At 38.2% G+C, this 16,111-nt stretch overlaps 1 protein-coding gene across 1 annotated transcript; it reads left to right on the forward strand.

Moving 5' to 3' along the window:
* Window positions 1–11,249: 11,249 nt before the first annotated feature.
* Window positions 11,250–15,279, forward strand: LOC115794003 (C-C chemokine receptor type 2-like). The gene is made up of 3 exons (XM_030749230.1): window positions 11,250–11,256; window positions 13,589–13,747; window positions 13,998–15,279. The coding sequence occupies exons 1-3, from the start codon at window positions 11,250–11,252 to the stop codon at window positions 14,900–14,902; spliced, it is 1,071 nt and encodes a 356-aa protein (XP_030605090.1). The 3' UTR covers window positions 14,903–15,279.
* The last annotated feature ends 832 nt before the right edge of the window (window positions 15,280–16,111 follow it).

A 16,111-nucleotide genomic window follows, 5' to 3' on the forward strand; every position in this document is an offset into this window, starting at 1 on the left:
TTGATTCCCTCCTCCCATCTATGGTTTTTTCAAGAGGCATGCGTTGGGGTGATTTTCACCCGGCGTTAGTGATAGAAAGTAACATATTTTATGGGTGGAATTTATCGGATGTTAGTGTTTGTGTGTTTAAATCAGGCACTCTTTGCACTTTTCAAGGGAAACAACATTCAGGTTGGACACATTGTGTGACACCTGTAGCAGGAAGACACGACACGTGTCTGCCGTCGACCAGTGTGCCCTCGCCATTACTACCCTGCCTGTACTGACTGCATGTAAGGCATACAGTAAGTTAGAGTTGTCCCAGAATTTGCACATAATCCTTAATTAGTATAATGGCAATAAATAAATATCACTTAATGGTAATTTCCAAGAAAATTCATATAATCAAAAGAATTTGGTAATTTTTCCCCTTGTCAAAAAATGCCATATTTTGTCTAGCTCTCCCAGAGTTATCAGTGATGCAGGAAGACTGTGCCTTTACCAGACAGGGCTCACATGTCCCAGGAATGGGTGGACCAAAGACCAAGTTCTCAGCAGCATTATTTTTTTTGTTAGGACATTACCTGTTAAGGATTACCTGATTTTCCAATAATTTTTCTGCTTTTTTGTAGGGTCATCCATGGTACCTTTTTTTAAATTTTATGTGATGTTGTATGTTGTAAAATTAAAGAAGGGTTCCAAAACTTGTCAAACAGTGTTGTACTTTTAAAATAAATTGATGAAAACTATATTTTATCTGTAATTTTATACTGGGTAAAATATACCCAGCGTTAGTGATGGTGTTACTAATTTTAATGTTAGTGTTCTAGGGTTAGACACACAGGAAGCACCATCTGCACTTCTGTTTCAGTTACAGTGTTGCAGACTTTAAGAGTGTTAGTTTATCTCTGCATCTACAGCCATCACGTCAGTAACGGGGGGTGGGGGTGGGTGGGTTTGGAAGAGCCATCACTGAAACATCACCATGTCAGGTGAATGTATTTTAACAGTAATCCAGAATCTGGTGTATCATATTTATTGTCATATTTTGCAGAGTTCATGAAAATATTTGTGTTACAGTGTGTAAAAAGCCACAGATACTTCCTGAAGTCTATATTTAATCATGGGAACATTTCATTTGGGGCTACAATGCTTTAAAATTGTTTGCAAAGAAGTAGATATATATGAACTTTTACAATGTTGTTGAAACTGACAAGGCTTTGATATCTTCTATCATCTTTTTTTTTAACGCCATTATTGTAAAATTCAACACTAATCATGTTAAATAATATCATTACATGTAAAAAAAAAAAAAAAAATGTGTCCAATGTCCAATTTCAGTGATGTAAAGAACTTCAGCCAAGTGTTTCTGCCCACTCTGTATAGTTTGGTTTTCATCCTGGGCTTCATAGGTAAGTGTGTCCTCTTGTGTGAGTTGTGTTTACACATTGCAGGGACCTTTCTGGGAGAAGAAAGCAATTTTCCCAACTTGCTTATTGTTACTATTTTACATGCAACAATATGAAAGTCATACTATTTGTGTTTTCTCTCCCACAGGTAATGCGCTAGTGGTGTATGTTGTGCTGAAGCACCGCAACCAGAGCAACTTGACAGACATCTGCCTCTTCAACCTGGCTCTCTCCGACCTCCTCTTCGTCTTCACACTGCCTTTCTACACTCACTACGCCATGAGTCATGTCATATGTCACATGCCATCTTTAAGAATGGAATTTGATGAATTGATATGTAACAAACTTTCAAGTGTTGAGTTTTGTCCCAGTTTTGTAAATATGTGCAGAATAGAGTTTTATAGAATGCATTTTATTTTCACCTTAGTAAGATTTGCAGCTTTTTCAGATGCCCTTTGTACAAAACCTGTTCATTACATTGATACACATATTTGTAACTCTGATATCTGCTCTCATGTTTGACCTTACACACTTCTTTGTTTCTTGCATTATGACTCCTTGTATTTGTAATAATCTTTGCCAACAAAGTTGATTAAATCTACATGACTCATCTCTCATCCTGGTTTTGTGTGGTGGTTTTCTTAAGACCATAAGTGATGGTGCACATTTTGAGAAGAACAGCTTGCAGTGAGCGTGCTTTCCTACATGTCTCTTTGTCATTGGAGTGACAAATTCTGTAAATACCCCAGTTTATTTACTAAGCATTTAATTGTTATTCACCATAAAAACAGCCGCATGTTCTGGTATAAGGGACAATTGGTGGAGGAGGAACTACAACAGATCTCAGTAACTGAGTATACTCAAGTAAAGCTGAGCAGGTTGAGCTCCTGACAAGCTGAATGTTGTTTTCAGCCTATCAAATTATATAGGAGGTATATTTGTGTTTGGCACCTCATATTAATACATACAGGGACATTTTTCAAAAACCTAAAGCAGTACCTTGGTGGGGGGAAGTAAGTTCCAGGGCAAGCAACAACCATAGAGTCACAAAAAAGCTGAGACACTGTGTATTAATATTATTATTATTAATATTTTAACAGACTGGGTTATAAGTTCTTGATCTGTTAACAATATAGTGTTCAGGATTTCTACTTAGTTAAGGCAGAGGCACTCTTACACTGCAGCAATAGGATTAAATGAGTGTCCTTAAATGTGTAATGACTTAGAGGCTGCAAAGCTTGTCAATCATTCTAGTTACCTATAATAGAGTCTACAAGAGAACATGCTGGTGGTTGGCTGAGTGCATGGGGGGCGGGAGTGTGGGCTGGTGCCACATGCGCTAGAGAGAGAGAGAGACGGCTGAAGAGAATTGCAGTAGTTTTTAGGAACAGTTCTGTTGTTTTTGGCGTTGGCTACGGCCTACAGTAGCCTGCGTTTGGTTCCAAATAAACAGAAAGTAAAGCTTTTTTTTTTTTTTTTGTCACAAGCTTTTGCTGAGGTCTGTTTGAGGAACGCTACAATATCATTACTGAAAAAAAGACAATGCAATGTCTTGCAAATCCTTCAAATGCCATACGCAATTCAAATAGTACAAAGACAAGTTACCACATGCGGAAACTGTGTCTGTGTGTGTGTGGGTGTGTGTGCGTGCGTGTGTGTTTAACATATGCTTATTATGAGTCACAAAAGTTTAGAGAGGGAAGTGGAAATATGTAATGCTATGAAATAAAAGAGTGTGGCTGAAATTTTACAGCTGGCTCTATACTTCATTGACATACTTGGAAAAAAAAGGCAGGATGAGTGTCTCAGAAGTAACCATGATGCCATTTATGCCACTGCATAAAAGACAGTCTGGGCAAAAATGACATGGAGATGTACCACAATGGCAGCAAACAGAGAGCAAAACCATGAAGACAGACATATGCTTTATTTTAGAGTAATATTGCATTCTTCTGTTGCGCAAAACACTTAAAGCTTGAAGGAATTTGAATAATAAGAGTGTGTGTTGCTGTTTAAGCCTTTAAGTTTCTGCGTGTTTGTTTATCGACAGGAATGACACAAAAAAGACAGGAATAAGGAGTCCAATTATTAAATTTAATAAAGCCATTTCAAACAGTTCAGATATCTGGGTCAGACTGCATGCCATAAGATGGCATGAAGTACTGGCACATTCTAATTCAACTTACAGTTTCATATAGTCACAGCATATCAGTCTTGACTACATCATATACAAAGCAGAATGTGGTAAACAGAGAATTTCAACAACAGGGTGACCTCAAAGTCTCCATTTCTATCATTGCATAGTCTTCATCAATGTGGTTCATTGTACAGTCAGAATACAAAGTTCATGATGACACGGAACATTATAAGCTTCTGTATTTTTAATCAGTTATGTTATTTTCTAGACAAATTTCTCAGGGAAGTAAATGTATGTAAGATATATATATGTGGCATATATCATGAATATCCCTACAAGCTAACTCTGAACAGAAATCTTTGAACAAACACTAAAATCAGGCACGTGCATTTCTTAATCAAAGCTGCAAATTGTGATGTGAAATGTTGAAAAGCAAATGGTCTCAAGACCAAAACCGACAGGAAGAGTTTTTCACTTCCACCCAAATAATCAGTATCAGAGGTGGGAAGTAATGAAGTACAAATACCTCATTACTGTACTTAAGTAGATTTTTCAGCATTATGATTTGAATGGTCAGAATGCAGCAACTTTTTCCTCATCACATTAAATAAAATATTAAATTATATTTTTCTTCAAAAATGACATCAGGAAAAATGAGAATATTTCAAGCTGATGAAAATTTGCTAATTATTCAGGTAAAAATTGTCATGAGAATTTTTGCGCTTCATATGTGGAAAAACGCTGCATAAACTGCGCGGTGTGTCCAGTTTATCAGCAAAAAGTGCAGCTGCAAACACAGCGGTGGAGACTTGCTCTGATTTTATCCCTTAAGCTACAGGGTCAAAGGTGCCGCCATTTGCGAACTTTTACTGTAATAAACACTATGCTGGATGTGAAGCGCAATTTCTCAGCATTCAGAAACTGTTCCTTTAATCAGCCGGCTCTATGGCAGGCCGTTTTAACATAAAATCCGTTTGTCTGACTATCCGTAATTACATTTCAGATATCTAAAACTGCATTTCGACTAGACAAAACTACATTTTGATTATCCAGAATGGCAATTTAAGATATCTGCAATTACATTCTGACTAGTAAGAATAATTCAAGATATCTTCAATTACATTTTGACGAGTCAAAATTCTTTTCAAGATATCTCAAATGACGTCACTGGATTCGTCATTTGACGGGTCACACATCCCTAATTACAATTTAAGACATCTCAAACGTAATTGTGACTAGTCAAAACTACGTTTTAGATAGCTGAATTAAGCGATTGCGGGTAAGCCCCCTTGTGCTGTAGTGAGCTGTCCAAACAATTGCCTGTGTAGAATTTCAGGTGGCTGCAATGGCGCTGGCAGTTGTGGACAAAATTGTAATAAAATGCAACAATATAGAGCTCTTCAGTATGGGATATGCGGAGAGCGCGAGAATCATGTACTTAATTGACAGGGAAAAATTGGAACTTTCTTCACTCGACTTTTTTCACAGGTACCTGAGATCATACCTGAGACATTATGCGCTTTTAACAGGAAACTACCAGGATGACGGCCAGATGTGAATAGCTGTTGTCTAAAGAGGTGCAGGAATGCATCTCCAGGGACGAGTGCTGACTACTGTGGTTTGAACATCCATGGCTTTGGTGAATAGGAGCACGGTGTGCTGAAGGCTGAAAGAAGGCTGCATATATAACTATTACCTGTGCACTGAATCAGTGATCATTTCTTTATGTTTGCAGTAAGATTCTCATTGATTGGAACTGGATTTGATCCTGAAGGGATGCAATCCACATTTTTTAATGAATTTGAGGAAAATTATTAGATAGTGACTGTTTCATGTTACTGTTTGTCATGTGGGCCAATTTATATGCACAATTGACTTTGGACTGATTAAATTTAAAGGCTAATCCACTTCACTAAACAACATTGACATATGAAAGACTAATGCTTGTTTTCTTTTTGTTTTTCAGGCCATAATAAAGTATAGAAATTAGGTACATCCATTATAAATATAACATCATTAAACCCTGTCTTAATTTTTTGCTAAATTCACAATCACAATAGTATAAGATTAGTTGTCACAGGAATCCTCTTCTGGCTCTTAACATCAGTGCAGTCCTGGCTGACCACCCCAGGTCAGGCTGGTGAAGTTGACCTCAGAAAGGTCTGAGGTCAAAAGGGGGACTGAAGGGAGAAGTGTAAATAAGCTGCACACTAGACATACCATAAATATAACAATTTAAATAGAAATATAGCATCAAGTAGCATATCGCAGAATTAATCTTCACAACAAGGTGAAATAACACTATACAGCAGACAGAAATAAGACTGCATAGTAGAGAAACAACAAAATCACATGCCGATGATTTACTGGAAAAGAATGTGTGTTTTGGTCTGATGATATGTGCCTACAGGACCCAGATGAGGCCATTAACAGGCGACAGTGAAGGGCACAGAAGAAGGAACTGATAAGCATGCTACATGCTTGTATATTTCAATAACTGGGTCAAGTCTGTGTATAAAAGTTGAACTAAGATAGAGAGCGGTGTCAGACTTGTGTGCAGCTGCACTGACTGACTACATTAGGCAGCTCCGACAATTGTTAATAAGGCAGTTTGTTAAAACGGCCTGCCATAAAATCAGAGATTCTGTGCAGGTTTCTTAAGCAGTATTTTAAACAAAATACCATGAACTGCAGGTCTTATGGGTCAATAATTAAATTTGCACAAACTAAAACAGGACATCAAAATGCCCATAACTATTCTAAGGATGTATTTATTCAATGGCTTTTAGCTATAAATCTTTTATTTTATTTATCAGCCTGAGAAAAATGAGCTTGCAATTTTCATATACCACTAGTTTGCTAATTTACTAAGTAAGTGGATTCAATCCACCAAAAGTGAACCTGATTTAATGCACCTAGAGTTAAATGTCAGATTAAGCAAAAAACTAATATGAGCTTCTGTCTGTCTATGAGTGGGTGAGTGAGTGTGTGTATGAGTGGGTGAGTGAATGTGTGTAAGCTGCTTCTTCATTGCAAGTGTTTGTGTGTGTGTTTTTTTTTTTATAAGGTCAGTGTCAGCTGTCTCATTTTTCATCCAATTGTAAAGTTAACTTTTGCATTTTGGTCTCAAACTCATCAGAAAATTTAAAACACAAATTAATGTCCTTAAATTAAAATTTGACACACCTTCTATGTAAGCTAGAGTGGTCTATACCCCCCCAAAAAAACATAATTATAGCAGACAAAATATGGCTTCATAAACCTCAAGTTACTAAATTGTGAATGGGAAAAATGCATAACCTTGACCTAAAACAACATCAGCAGTTGTTACTAGTTCAGCAGTGAAATAGTGGCTTTAACTATTTTTTTCTTTTCATTTTGTGTAATTCTATGCTTTTAAATCTAAACCCCTGCAGTGGGATTTTCACCACAAAACAAAAACAAAAATAAAAATATTATGGACAGTCTTTAGTCAAAACGTAGATACTTTTAGGGTCAGAGGTCATACTCACAACACCATTGTTTGTTGACCTTACATGCAGCTTGCTGCAGACTTGTCATCTTTGGTTGTCTAAACTGAAATCAGGGAGTGTCCCCCTTAGGCCTCATGTCAAGAAAAAACAATAATTAGTGTTATAAGAAACAAAGCAGATTATATTCTTGTGGCCTTCCAATGATAAATTATCCAAACAAATTATGAGTCAGACTACTGAGAATGTTCAGACTGGAATTGAAACATTGCAGTCAGTTGTTATCTTTCCTGCAGTTCCTTGACCTTTGACCACTAATGTGTTTTAGTTCTTCACTGAGACCCTGTGACTGAGCGTGCATAAGGCCTAACGCTCCCCACGTCAAGGATATCTCCTGTTGATGACCCTCCTCCTGGGCTCAGACTTTACACAGAGGTCAGGGGTCAAGAAACTTACAGTTCACCTGTTCGTCTGAAGTTGGGCCTGCTTATTGAGGGTCATGTGGAACCAGGAGCCCGTATCCTGAGTCTTAGAGCTGTCAGTCTATTCAGGAGAGCTTGGTATGATTTTGAACACCTCGATCTGCACCAGTTTCTTTATTGGTAGCTGATCAGTTCAGTCTCCTGCAGCCCCGGTGTTGTTGTTCAGGCTCCTGTTACAATGAAACTGAGAGATTTTAAATCTTGAACTTTCTGCTGGTCTGTCTCCCTCCTTTGAGACTTAACTCTGTTTGTCTCAATAATTTACCTTAATTTACCTTATTTATCTAAAGGGCATACTGATTTTTATATTATTAGCTTCTGGGATTTTTTTCCTTTAATGCTTGATTTAATATCAAATTATTTGGACATTCAAATTTCAAATGTTCTCTGCTTTTCTCTTATAATCTTAGCTTTAAACAAATCTACCAAATAAATAAATGTAAATGCACAAAAGAGTAAATCAGTAACTTGTATTTTATCCTGCATGGGCAAACAAATAAGTTTTTTAGTTGTCAATGTTTTGCTTTGTAACAGAGCAGCAGCTCAAAGTTTGGCACTTTGTTTTGGGTCTCAGATTTGGCTGTTTCACAAAGTATTTGCATGCACTGTTTTTTTTTTTTTTCTTCTATAACCTTTCTTTTGAGGTTTTACTAAAACTGAGCTTCTCACGTAGACTTTTCTTGAAATTTAACAGCAATCTTCTGGAAAAATGACCTCTAATAATTTGCAAAAAATGCTTCAATCTGGGATTTTCAAGGCATCTATTATACTGGCTTTGTTTATTCATTATTTATTTTTAAAGCAATAAACTCCTGACTCCCTTTTTTTGTGATTTTTCAGGTTTTTTTTTTGTCTTTTTATCCATCTGTGGTTGGCTTATCTCTCATATGTATCGGAAGCGAAACCTTCCTTCCGAGAATTTTTGACCAGCATTCCCTTATAGAACCATATCAGTCCAATTTAAAGAAAAGAAAAAGAAGAGAAAAAACTTAGAGCTACAACTCTCATCCACACGCACGACTTCTGTCTCTCTTACTCTCACTTAGATTCACACACACACACACACACAGCCTTGAGAGAGAAATGCGCACACACACACACACACACACACACACACACACACAGCAATGCTAAAACCTTGGCACCATTCTCTTTTCCTTTTTTCTTTTTCTTTCCTACACATACTGACACACACACACACACACACACACAGCTATGACATTACAAAACAGCTAATATGACCACTGGAAAAATTGTCTTATTCCTCTAAACTCTGTTCCTTTTTAAACAACAAATGACACCATACTTTGCAAAGAAATTCACCTCAAAATATTTTGTCCTTATTTCCTATTTCTCTCTTCCTCTCTCTCCTACTGTTACACCAGTACACACATACACAGACCAGTGCACACACATACTAAATGAAGCACCCATTTTTCTTTTCTCTCTCTCTGAAACACACATGGCAATACAAATACACAGCAGTACTCAGAGTCACACACACACACACACGGAGGCCTCCTTACACACAAACACAGACAGCAGGTCTGAGTTTCACGCACACCAGCATAAGCAACAAACAAACACAAACACAGAACGTTTATGAATTTTCTCTCTAGAGATTATTGTTATAAACCATTTTTTTCCCCGTGTGATCAGATTTTGGGATTACTTGACAAGTCTCTGTTGAGTCAAACACATATTTTTAGCCTAATTTTAAATGGAGACGTCTCTCCTTTAAATCTGCTTTCAGCTTAATATCTGCACTTGAAAGTTTACATTAAAATAATTTTACATCACCAGTTATTTTTGAAGTTTCACCCTCTTTTTAATCAGAGCCCCTTCTCTGCACCCAGTGTCGTCAGTCGTGTCAGTCCGTCAGTCAGTCCAAACTGCAACAACAAAAACAATGTTAAGAAGGTACCATTTATATTTTCTCTTTTTTAAGGGATTTTATTTTTATTACAAAAAACTCTATCTCTTTATTTCTTCATTTCTCTGTATTCTTTTACTTTTTATTTATTCTCGACTCATCACCTGCTATTCGTTTTGCCTATTTTTCTTTACTCTTTTAAACTTTTATTCTTTTCAACTCTTTTTTTCTCTTAAACTCTTTTCTTTTCTTTCAAACTTTTACACCTGTGTGAAATGGCTCGAATTACACCTTCCTCCTGTTATACCACCAGTGACCATTATAATTTGATACAATTCAATATGCAGATATTTAGAAAAGGTCTCTGCCAACCTTTAGGTGGAGATCTCCTGGTCACTGATAGAGTCTGGAAGTCAGCACTGTCACGAGGAACCTCGAAGCGGCGATTATCGGTGGCAAATTCACTCCTTATTCCCAAGAAACTCAAAAAAGAAATAAAAACATCTAAAAATCAAAAACATTCCTGTACAATCACGTCAGGCGTCACCAATTGAAGGAAATTAAATAATAGTGAGTGTGTGCTGCTGCTTAAGCCTTTAGGTTTCTGTGTGTTCGTTTATCGACAGGAATGACACAAAACAGGAATAAGGAGTCCAATTATTAAATTTAATAAAGCCATTTCAAACAGTTTACAGATTAATCTGGTTCAGAATTGTCGGAGCTGCCTAATGTAGTCAGTCGGTGCAGCTTTACACAAGTCTGACACCGCTCTCTATCTTAGTTCAACTTTTATACACAGACTTGACACAGTTATTGAAATATGCAAGCATGTAGCATGCTTATCAGTTCCTTCTTCTGTGGCCTTCACTGTCGCCTGTTAACGGCCTCATCTGGGTCTTGTAGGCACAAAACATCAGACCAAAACACACATTCTTTTCCAGTAAATCATCTGCATGTGATTTTGTTGTTTCTCTACTATGCAGTCTTATTTCTGTCTGCTGTGCAGTGTTATTGCAACACTTTCACCTTGTTGTGAAGATTAATTCTGCGATATGCTACTTGATGCTATATTTCTATTTAAATTGTTATATTTATGGTATGTCTAGTGTGCAGCTTATTTACACTTCTCCCTTCACTAGTTGTTGTTTGCTTTCAAGATATCTAGAATTTAATTTGCACTAGTCAAAACTACTTACTGGCTATCTTCTCTCATGTATTGTATATTATTACAATAATATATAATGACGTTCAGTTAGCTTTACAGAAAAATAGCTTTTAGAAATGTCCTCCAAAATACTACTTTTACTTTCTTACTTTGAGTACATTTCAGAGCCTATACTTTTACTTTTACTTAAGTAAAAATTAGAAATAAAAAAAGTATTTTTTAACACAAGTACTTGTACTTCTGCTTAAGTACAGAATGTCAGTACTTTTGCCACCTCTGGTAATAATAAACTTTTCTGATTGAATGACGCACTTTATTTCAAACTGTAAATAATTTGAACAAAAGCAACACTTTCCAAATTGATTTAATTGAAAAGTAAAAAAAAAAAAAAAAGTAAATCTAAATGAAAAAATAAACAATTTGAACCTTTTTTGTTTTTTTGGTTGCTAAGAAAAAAAAGCCAACATTCGGTTCTGAAGGTGTGAAAATGTATCTAACCACATGCTGTTTTGCAATTATTTTTGACTTTCTTGATGTCAGACAGACTTCTGGTAAAGCTCTCAGTTAAGTACATACAGGAAGCAACATCTGCACTTCTGTTTCAGTGCTCCTCTTTATCAGACTGCAGACTTTGAGAGTGTACAGGCATCACGTCCATCAGAAGGGGAAAAGGGAGCCTTGAAGTGTAATTCCTGACTCTACCTGGTTGGAAGAGCGATCACTGAAACATCACCATGTCAGGTGAACACATTTTAACAGCAATCCAGAATCTGCAATATTTGTAGTTTGATATTTTGCAGCGTTCTTGAACATATATTTGTGTTATAATGCACAATGTTCAAGGCTGCAGACTTTATTGTAGGCGTTTAAATTCAAAAGCTCTAATACCTCAAATACTTCCTGATTTCTTTTTCTATATTTAATCATGGGAACATTTCATTTGAGGTTACTATGCTTGAAAATTGTTTGCAAAAAAGTTAAAAAATATCTGCAGTCTCACAATGTCTTTGAAAATGACCTTTGACAAGGCTTTTATATCTTCTAACATCTACAAACATGTATATGTTAAGTATATGTTATCTTAAATGTTAAGTATTGTAATAATAATAATAATGATATGGGCAGTACAGTGGCATACTGTAGTGGTTCACAGCTGAAAGGTCTGGGTTCGATTTCCCCTTGGCCTGGGCCTTTCTGTGTGGTGTTTGCGTGGGTCTTCTCCGGGTACTCCGGTTTCCTCTCACAGTCCAAAGTCATGCAGTTACTGGGGTTAGGTTAACTGGTGATTCTAAACTGCCCATAGGTGTGAGTGTGAATGGTTGTCTGTCTCTCTGTGTTAACCCTGCAACAGGCTGGCAACCTGTACAGGGTGTACTCTGCCTCTCGCCCTATGAGAGCTGGGATAGGCTCCTGCCTCCCGAGCAGGATAAGCGGAAGAGAATGCATGGATAATAATAATATTGTACAACTGTGGTAACATTATAAATAATCTCATTACATGCAAAAGAAAAAATGTTTTTCAAAAAGATCGTAACATGCACAAACAGAACAAAAGAAATACTAATGTTTAGTGCCCAGGTTTATGATGGTAAATGGTGACATGGGGGTAATTGGCTTTTAGCCTCATATACCCGTCTTCAGATTAGTTACAGGTTTAAATCATAGAAAGAACAGAGGGCAGTGGCATCACTGTGAGGAGTGACGGACATTGCTGTGACAGGAGTACCTATGAAAACCAGCAGGTGGCACAATAACCCCCATTATCAACTGACTGTGGGCTGAAAGGCCAAAACAGCAGAGCTGAAAGGAACATGGTGATCTTAGTAAAATCAACTTCAAACAGCATCCGCTCAGCAAGAGTAGCCTTTGAACTGGTATCTTCAGTTGGGATTTTATTCTCCTATCCCAACGAAAATGGCTGAGATAGTGTTGAAATACTACTATTAATAATGATGATTGTCAGAATAGATAAACGCTTAACTGTTTTTCTAAGTATCACAATGTGTTTATCATAAACATGCACATGGAAAGCAGGTAACGCCTGTTTCCTGAGGACACAGACACACACACATACACACACACACACACCCACATACATCAAGTGAAGTGAGTGATGTTGTTACCTGAGCTTTGTGTAAACTCACATGATGCTAAAATAAAAGAGCCAAGCAGGAAGAAGGTTCAGACTCTCCCTCAGACATACACACACGCGTGTTGGCTGACTGAGACTCTCCCTGCAGGTTAAAAGCTCAACTACGGGTTTCTGTGTCTTTCTTTATTTAACGGTGGTCCGAACCTAACAATGATGATGATACTTTATTGATCTCACAATGGGGAAATTACAGTTAACAGAACACCCATCCAAGAAGACAAACAGAACAAACATGGGGAGATAGGTGAACTGTGGCCATGCTGCCCCCCTTCTGGAGGCGCTGCCATTAAAAAGACAGAAACCATAGTGAAAACATATAGGGATGAGTGAGGAAAAAATCATCTCATACTTTGTATACATTCACACATACACAGTATAAGGTTACAAAAACCTCTGCGACAGGGCAGAAACATATAGCATGGGAGCACTAGGGTGGGGAGGGATGGACAGGGGAGCCAGCGGAGGCGAGTGAGGGGGGGGGGTCGTGCTACTGTGGGGCTGACTCAAACTCCCTCCTCAGCTAACAGTTCTGATAAGATGTAGAGTTCATCAGCAGCTAGGTCAGGGAGATCAGTCCAACACAAGTCAGAAGAAGACAGGACAGCGGGGGCATAGAGCATCTGTTTACAAACATCCCGGAGACAATTTGATAAGTGGCAGTCCAAGGCCGCCAGGGAGCCAAATTCCTGATTCTATGACTTGTTTTGGTACAGACTGTACTGATTAAATTGTTGACAGCCTTCAGTCTTACTGGCACCTCTCTGTGGCGAAAAATCCAATTCATCCGAATCTTCTTGGTTCGTTCCTTTGCCGTGCAGAAACAGATACATACATCTCCAAGATCTTACCCCTCAGAATCAGCTCCAGATATACAGAGTCTGAAAAAAAAAACTCTCTCTCTCTCTCTCTTTCTCTCTACAGGTGCAAATGCCACAGAGAATACAACATCATACGATTACAGCTCTTACAATTATGGCAACATAGATGGCTTCTCTCCTGACGACATAACCGATGTGAAGAACTTCAGCCAAGTGTTTCTGACATTTCTCTACAGTTTGGTTTTCATCCTGGGCTTCATAGGTGGGTGTGTCTTCTTGTGTGTATGCTCTGGGAACTCAGTTGTGTTAACACATTGCACAAACCTCCCTCCCTTTCTGGAGACAGAACAATTTCCCAACCTACTGACTGTAAATAATTTAGGGTAAAGACTCTGGTGTGCAGGTGTGCTTATGTGCCAAGCAGTGACCTGAGACACAGAAAGAAAGAGGCAGAGGTGATAGTATTTTGTTTACATGTGACAGGTGCCCTTATCGTGTTTTCTCTCCCAAAGGTAATGGACTAGTGGTGTGTGTCCTGGTGAAGCACCGCAATCAGAGCAACTTGACAGACATCTGCCTCTTCAACCTGGCTCTCTCCGACCTCCTCTTCATCTTCACGCTGCCTTTCTACACTCACTATGCCAGGGTCAGCCAGTGGATATTTGGAGGCTTCATGTGCCGTTTAATCTCCGGATTTCACAAGACTGGCTTCTTCAGCAGTATCTTCTTCATGGTCACCATGACAATGGACCGCTACATGATCATCGTGCACGCTCACAGGGTTACACGTTATCGCACAATGAGGGCAGCCATCATTCTGACCGTGCTCGTTTGGATGCTGAGCTTGTTTGTATCTCTGCCGGATTTTATCTTCACAGAAGCAATGACAAATGATTCAGAGTCCCACGGGTTCGAGTGTGACTATCCCCAGGAGAGCAAAGTCTGGAAGCGCTATGACCTGTTCACCATAAATGTGCTGGGTCTCGTGATTCCCTTGTTGGTGATGGTAGGTTCCTACTCCAGGATCATCCCCATGCTGGTGACCATGAGGACCACAAAGAAGCACCGCATAGTCAAGCTGATCATCTGTATAGTGGTTGTATTTTTCTTGCTCTGGGCCCCATACAACATTTCCCTTTTCTTGAAGTTTCTTCAGGAAGAAAACAAAATCCCACGCAATAAAATCTGGGACAGAAACGTAAGGATATCAATAACAGTGACCGAGGCTTTTGCTTATACTCACTGCTGCCTGAACCCCATCATATACGCTTTTGTGGGACAGAAGTTCACGAGAAGAGCCTTGCAGCTGCTGAAAAGGTTGGTGCCTGGTTACAGCAGAGGTTTGTCCGACAGCTCATTCAGGAGAAGCTCAGTTATGTCCAGGTCCTCTGAAGTCACCTCCAGTATTAAACTGTAGAAGGTGGAGGGCAGTTGTAATTAGTTTGGCATCAATGTTTCACCCTGTTACTGCAGACCATGTCTTTTTCTTTTTGCAGTGATTTGTTTCATTCATTTGGTCACTTCTGTTATCCTCATACTACAATGTTCTTCACCAGTGTCTCATCATCAAAGTCTGTCTGTACACCTTTAGACTCTTTGATTTTGCAGTGGTATAATTTTTTGTTTTGACCGTAAGATTTCAGCTGTAAAGGCTCTTTACTTATAAAATCATTGTAACCTTGTAGCACTGCCATCTGCTTTACAGAATCTGAAGTGTTTGTGTGTGATGCAAATATGCATTCTTCTGCTCAAGCTTAATGACACTTGCTGGTGTTTTAAATGGAACCTGTTGTTTGCAGCAGGCTGTCACAGTTTTTTCACACGTTTTAAATGTGCCTGCAAGTTGACACAAACATACCAAAAAAAAAAAAAAAAAAAAGCATACAACACCACAAATAAAACAAAGGTGATAACAGAACATTTTATATTTGTGCAAAAACGGTTTCAATCACATGTACACCAGTATGGAGTCGGGTGCTAAAAGTACATTTTATATGTTTCACATGCCATCATTTATAATAGAATTTGATAAGTTGATGTGGAACAACCTTTCCAGTGTTGACTTCTGTCTCATAATTATATATGTGTATATATAGTGTAGAGTTTTACACCCTGAATACATTCTCCTTGTTGCTTCAGTGACTTTTACTAGTATTTCAAATCTTCTTTGTACCAAAACCTGTACACTTACTTTAATTCACATATTTCTACAGAGTCTGATGTTCAGCCTTATACACTGGTTTCCTGATCCTGATTTTGTATGGTAGTTTTCTTAAGACAAGAAATGAAACAGCAGATCCTGAACTTAACTTCAAATGAAAGTCATAAACTGTGTTGTCATATTGGAGAAGAACAGCTTGCAGTGAGCATGTCCTGCCATTTCTCATTGCTACTGTGATGATAAATTCTGTACACATCCATGAAAAGAGAGACGGTAAAGAGACTGTTCCAAATTAATTTATCAGGTAGGTTATTAGTGTCATGGATCGAAGGTGATCTCAAGAGGCAGACTTCTGGGGAAAGTTTAGGGAGGTTGATTTACAAGTCAAGCAACTCAGGGGATAATGCAAGGTCGTCTTGGGCTAGGTGGTTGTGGGACTTCCTGTTTCTTTTCTGGTTTACTCCT

Source organism: Archocentrus centrarchus, chromosome 16, assembly GCF_007364275.1.
Source record: "Archocentrus centrarchus isolate MPI-CPG fArcCen1 chromosome 16, fArcCen1, whole genome shotgun sequence".
NCBI classification, from domain to species: Eukaryota; Metazoa; Chordata; class Actinopteri; order Cichliformes; family Cichlidae; genus Archocentrus; species Archocentrus centrarchus.